General features: G+C 45.8%; 1 protein-coding gene across 1 annotated transcript; it reads left to right on the top strand.

The window, feature by feature from the left end:
- The first annotated feature begins 3166 nt into the window (after positions 1-3166).
- LOC140122995 (RAC family serine/threonine-protein kinase homolog) lies at positions 3167-6279 on the top strand. Its single transcript, XM_072144245.1, has 2 exons — positions 3167-3614; positions 4844-6279. The coding sequence occupies exons 1-2, from the start codon at positions 3212-3214 to the stop codon at positions 6277-6279; spliced, it is 1839 nt and encodes a 612-aa protein (XP_072000346.1). The 5' UTR covers positions 3167-3211.
- Positions 6280-6825: the final 546 nt, after the last annotated feature.

Raw genomic sequence — 6825 nt, 5'->3', positions numbered from 1 at the left:
TTGGAAGTTTTTTGCGGGGTTTTTTTCCGTCGTGCATAGTGCGGGTCCAGTGACGATTCTGTTTTATTATACAGATTGTTACGGACACAGCAATATCAAATATGTGGGTTTTTTTTGTGTGTTTGTGTTTTATATACTTTATTGAGTGTTTTTATGGTAAAGTGACATTTTAGGGGCTTATATTTTAATTTATTTTTTTATTTATTCTTATGTTTAGTGTTTATAACTTTTTTTACTTCTTGAGACTTGAACTTCAACCAGCGATGCTCTAATTGCTGGTTCAAGTCCAATACACTGCTCTACACTGCACTTTTTCATTGTAGAGCAGTGTAAACTGTCTACAGTTCACAGTCGGACGCCAAAAAGGGGTCTGACTGCCGGGAAGATCGGGCAGCCCCGGGGCACTTGTCAGACCTTGGGACTGCCCAGAAGAGGATCGGATCCCCCGGTAAGTGGCACTGTGGATCCGATCCATAGGGGGAAGACCCATACACGGCGCGGTCATGCTTAACACTCACAATTGTAGTCGGCTCCGATCGCGGGTGTAAGCGTGGGGTGTCAGCTGTGATGTACAGCTGACAGCTGCTGTTTCTGGTACCGGCTCCGTTCGTGAGCCGGTGCCAGAAGCAAGACATTACAGAATGTGGCAGTGCGGGAAGTGTCTTCCCGCAGGGACGTGCTATAACGTCCTGGTGCGCCTAGGGGTTAATAAATGCTCTTATGGTCTATTTGTAAAGCGCTACGGAATTTGATGGTGCTATATAAAAGAAGATTATTATTATTACTTTCTGACCAGCGGGGACTGGACTAAGAATGAGAATTTATGACTTTTTCTGAGACTAGTCATGACTCTGGCTTTGCACGGTGCTGCCCTTGCAGTAGTTCTATGTTTAGGTCAGATTAATGGAGAGGTGTTTATAGTCCGGTAAGACTTTTCAGCAGTGAAAAACTCTCAATGTGACTACTTTGAGACATTTTTATGCCAAAAAAGTCCAGGAAAACAAATGATAAATAACCCCAATAGTTTATATACAAAGTGCTAAGAATATACATTGGGGCAGATTTATCAAGCAGTGTGAAAGTCAGAATATTTCCAGTTGCCCATGGCAACCAATCACAGCTCAGCTTTCATTTCACCAGTGCTCATGAATATTTTAAAGGGGAGCTGTGATTGGTTGCCATGGGCAATTGGAAATATTCTGACTTTCAGACTGCTTGATAAATCTGCCCCATTGTGTGCTTAATAGAATTATACAGCACACGGCAGTGTATATACACTAATATATCACTAATAATAGATACATACACATGCAACAGACAGAGCTGTGTTTGCGAATATGTCCCACCATGTAGCTTGCAGCCTGTGTAGGGTCTGACTAGCCCCACAGCATGTCACTACATAGTCCTTATAGATAACACGGGGGAACACTGCAGTAGTAGAACCTGCCTGGTAAGGCAGGAGTTAAGTGTTTTGTGTGATGTCATATGTGTCAGCCAATCACATGTATTACACTCTGTTTCTGTGAGCTGAGATGTAATTGGAGGAGCAGCCACCAACTGACCAGGGGGAGTAACAAGATCCCTGTTCGGGAAACTTCCAGAAGAAGTCAGTTCTCTCTCAGAAGAGAGTGCAGTATGAGGAGAGAGTTCACTCTCTCAGATTAGAGACTCTGAGGAGTCAGTGCAGCTAGCACACCAGACCAAGAGCAGGTGAGCCAGCTCCCTGCCTGAAGACTGTAGTGAGATAGTTAGTTAGGAAAGGGATATCATCCTACCTTCAAGGGTGATATCTGAAGCAACCCAGGACAAGCTGAAGCATCCTTCTAGGACACAGCTATCTCCCAGCCTGCCCTTGCATCCAGGCTGATGATCTACATCCTGTGGCTGCCTCCAACTGCATCTCAGCAATCTACCATTCTGTTAAGGCACGTTGCTGCCGTTCCTGTCGGTTCCAATAAAGAACTGTAAGTTGTTTTTGTTCAACGTCTGCCTCCGTCTGGTCCCTGCTACTACGGCTGTCACCATCATAGGCACCCTGTCCACCACACATACTCATACTCTAAACACCAAAGGGTTGCCCAGGGAGAACCGCTGTAGCAGCCTCTCCCTCATCATTTCTTTCCAACACCACCCAGCTGGAGACCTGCCAGGCTGTAGGACAGCCCTCCGGTTCCCCATACCAAGCACCGTGACACTAGCGTGCCTAGGCCGCAACATGACAGAAAACGGGGGGCGTGGCTGTCGGACAACCCCACGGATTCGGACAACATGCAAAATTTAACATTTAGAATTGTGTTGCAAGACATGCACTTACAAGCACCGGGAAGAAGAAGGTGAACACCGGCGGACCTCGGCGGGGAAGCGACGGATGCAGGAACTCGGGCGCACGATCTTCATGAATCGCGCCGGACTTCATCCTCGTCGGACCATCCAAATCGTGGATTGCGACGGGACCAGGTGAGTAAATTTGCCCCATTGTGTCCATTATTTATATATAGAGCCTCCCTGTAATCTTCTGAGTTTGCCGGTTGCGTCCCGGTCATCTATATGGCGGCACAACTTTCCTTCCTTTGTTTCTACAAACCTTTTTATGTTCCTACTTTTACACAATAAAGGTTTTCTTTTAATGATATTGCCATGTATCTATCACAGCTCAGTTTCCATTGATGGATTTGTGTGGCGGCTCCGATCCTGCAAGTAGCTGCTGCGACAGATTTACTGCATCCGTTGCATTGATGAAGTAACTGGAGGGGCAGTACAGACATGAGGTTAGGACATTTGTACAGTTCTGTTATACTTTAGTTTAGATTTTGCTGCTAAAAACTTTAAATATTATTTGTGTGATTTATATTATTTATTTATTTTTTAAATAAAAATTGATATAGATATATATTTCTGTAACTGTACAATTATGGGCCTGGAGGAAGTGATCTCAGTGATACAGAACCTCCACCAAGGCTGATGACATCACAATGATATAGAACCCTCCACCAAGGCTGATGACATCACAATGGCTCATAAAATAGCAACCAATCAGATGCAAGATATTGTCTATTGCCTCCACTTACCGACCAATCAGGAGCAAGATTCTGTAGTCCCGCCCACCCGCTAGGGTTTAAAAGCCGGCGCGCAGAGCTCACCCTCTCATTTACTCTCTGACCACAGAGACAGCAACTACTTATAGTCCCTGATCAGAGACACGGCAGCCACCATGGCGTGGTTTGTTAATAATTACATCAACGATGAATGTCGTTACATCCAGGATCTGCTCCAAAGCTCCGAAACCTTGAAAAATGGTTCACAGGAGAAGGTCAACCAGAATGGAGGAAAACTACAGGAGAACAAGATCATTGAGGCTGGAGAACCAAAGAGAGAAGAACCAGGGAAGAAAGCTAAGACAAAAAAGAAAAACAAGATCACTGAGGCTGGAGAACCAAAGGGAGAAGAGGAACCAGGGAAGAAAGCTAAGACAAAAAAGAAGAACAAGATCTTAGCCCGGCTCCTGAAACCCTGGAAATGGTTAAAAGGTCTCGTACAGTGCAGATCCTGCACCATCACTGATGAGGATTATTGTCTTAGTGACATGTCAGGACTCAGCTACACCAGCATCAGAGGTAGGAGATCCCTCCGATTCTTCATCTCTTTATGAGGTCTTTCCTTGTGTCCTGGTTGCCTGCAGCAGCCAATCACAGCTCAGCTTTCATTCTCTTTTTAAACTGCTTTGATAGAATAAGCGCTGAGCTGTGAATGGTTTCTCTAGGCAACAATCACCCCGAGGCCCATAGTGTGTTAATGTAATCTGGGCAGTTTTATGCAGCGCCAAAAGTTGAAGGAATATTTTGATGCAGTTTATGACTCTCTGGTCTAACATTACAGAAACTTGCACCAGATTTTTCAGACCTCCAGTATTTTTGGCACATTTTACATCCCACCCTTTTCCCTGAAGCCACACCCCTTTGCATACAATTCATAAAAGTGTCTTAAAACATCCTAAAACACGTGAAGCATAGAATACAAGGTGTTTTAGTTTTTTGTAGAAATGTTACATGTAGAATGTGCCATATGGTGATATTTACTGCTGTCGGGGCAATGGACTAAACCGTTATGTGAATGAGGCTCAGGAAATGGTGATTAGTTTGGGCAGAAGGAAGATGGATTGTTATTCTCCACTGCAGGAGAACAAGTACAAAATTATAAGAACTTAGGAGGTTCTGGAGGATACACGGAGTTGGAGCAGAAGGGACGACCATGTGTATAACAAGTCTATGAGTAGGTTGGACTTTCTACCATCTCTCTGCTCTTTTAATGTAATTTCCTTTTACAAATCAGCGGAGATGAGAATTTGGTTCTTCTCTCTTGTGGTGAGGGGCAGCTGTATTTCATCCAGAGATTCCAACCATTGTAGAAAGGTGATGAATAATGGCAGGTGCTGTGATCGGGGGGAAGGATGGGAAACTGCTCTGCATCAAAGAAAGCTCCAAAAGTTGTATCTGTGCCTCCTCTGATCATCCACTGTATTCCCCCGCGATAGAACTTCTGAGTAACCGTTTCCTTCATCTCCGGTGTAGGACAGGGACATTCTTATGTATCTAGTGGGGTCCCACTGACTAATTCACTATATACCAGGGGAGGTGGAGGGAGTGTCTTATATTCCCAGGAATATTAGTGCTGGTTGTTTATGTCTATTTTATGTCACATTATTTTTATTGTTTTATCTATGTATTTTGTGCATTTTAATGTTCTGGTTGTAACAATCATTTTTACCGCAAGGCATAATAAACCATCTATCAATAATATACCAAGTCCCTCTCCCCTGACATCATGTATATCTGCTTCTTTATAGGCGAGACGCCATCTTACACAGATAAGGAGCAACACAGTGACACATCCAGCGGAGAGATGAGTGGAACATACCGGCCTGTGCAGGGGCGCTACAATTATCTCCCGGCTATAGATATCAGCCCACCCGGGTTACTTCTCAGGTCTGGACCAACAGCTCGGAGCAGCAGCTGCCACAACATCGGCACTGACCACAGCTCTCTAGACCAACACCAACCAGAGCAACGTCCACGGTCATTACCAACATCTCTGAGCGGCTGCACCGACTGCAGCTTTCTAGACCAATACCTAGTAGATAAGTTTCCCAGGTTTGTACCAACGTACAGGAGATATGTCGACCATGAGACAGGAGAGGAATTTTCAGTGTCATCTGAGCCCAAAACCTCCGCTGCCACAGTGCCCCTATCATTGGCGTGCTTCAATTTCCACCAGAAACTGGGTCAAGGAGCCTTCGGACAAGTCTACCTGGCAACAGACACCATTCGCAAAGAGAACGTCGCCATCAAAGTCGTGGACAAATTGGCTTATACCTTAAATAGCGACATACTTGTAGAGCGACAGATCCTCCAGATCTCCCATGGGAGCCCCTATCTCATCCATGGCCTGGCCGCCTTCCACACCAACAACTTTGTCTACTACGTGATGGAGCTGGCCGGTAGAGGGGACCTGCACAATTTCATTGAAAATAATTTGCATCGTCTGGACACCGATATCGCTAAATTCATCACAGCGGAATTGGTCTGTGGCGTAGATTTCCTACATAAACAAGGAATTATCCATCTTGATCTGAAGCCACCTAACATACTGCTGACCACTGAAGGTCACATAAAGATCTCAGACTTTGGCCACGCTGTGACCGGTGTACTTTATAAAACAAGTAGACGTTGCCCAGCTACACCAGGATATGCAGCCCCAGAAATGATCCGTGGATCTTCTTTTGGGAGAGGAGTTGATTATTTTGCAATCGGCATCATCCTCTACAGATTGATGACAGGACTAACGGCTTTCCCTGGGAAATATGTAATAGGTCGCTTCCTTAGAGTCCTATTTAGTGTTCCATACTTCCCAAAGTATCTGACTCCTGATCAAGTCAGTATCTTAGAAGGCCTGCTTTGTAAAGACCAGGACCAACGCCTGGGAGTCAATGGGGACATCCGGAGACATCCATTCTTCTCCGAAATCAACTGGGAAGATGTAGAAGCCAGAAGATTGGAACCACCAGCCATCCTGAAGACAGCTGCTTTTGGCCTAAGCACTGAGGGGACCCTGGACTACACTGAACCATGCCACATCAGATGTATGCTGCAGAGGAATTTCCAGCAGTTTGACTTTGTGTGTCCAGAGTGGTCAAAGCAATATCATCCTGTCATAACGACGACCGGGAACTCAGTGATGTCCAGACTCTTAAGCATACTCCCTAATTATTTCTTTACATGTTGATGAGGATTCAATGCTGGTGGACGGCGAATTACTCCTCATTCTCCAGCCCTTTCTCCTGCTACCTCCATAAGAACAGCATCTGGATGTAACATCATTAAGGTTGCCCTATGCACCTTCCATCACCTTAAATGGCCTGCTTGAAGGTTGCTTCCCCCACCTTGCAGCCATAGACACCCACCTGAGTGGACCTCATGAAGGTTGCTTTGTGTACCTTCATTCACCGCAAATGGCCTGCTTGAGAGTTGCATCCCGAACGTCGCAGCCATGGACACCAGACGGTCTTGACCTCATGAAGGTTGCCTTGTGCACCTTCCCTCACTGCAAATGGCCTGCTTGGTGATTGCCTCCCGCACCTCGGAGCCATAGACACCCACCGGACTTGACTTTATGAAGGATGCCTCTGGCACTTTCAATCACGCAAATGGCCTGCTTGAGAGTTGCATCCCCGCACCTCGCAGCCATAGACAACCACCAGAGTGGACCTCATGAAGGTTGCCCTGTGCACCTTCCAACACTGCAAATGGCCTGCTTGAGAGTTGCATCCCC

This window comes from Engystomops pustulosus, chromosome 3 (assembly GCF_040894005.1).
Source record: "Engystomops pustulosus chromosome 3, aEngPut4.maternal, whole genome shotgun sequence".
Taxonomy (NCBI): Eukaryota; Metazoa; Chordata; class Amphibia; order Anura; family Leptodactylidae; genus Engystomops; species Engystomops pustulosus.
This window is presented reverse-complemented; position numbering and strand designations above follow the sequence as displayed.

Coding starts and splice junctions, on each gene's coding strand:
- LOC140122995 (XM_072144245.1), top strand. CDS start 3,212: ATGGCGTGGTTTGTTAATAATTACATCAACGATGAATGTCGTTACATC. Junction 3,615..4,843: donor CAGCTACACCAGCATCAGAG/GTAGGAGATCCC, acceptor GCTTCTTTATAG/GCGAGACGCCATCTTACACA.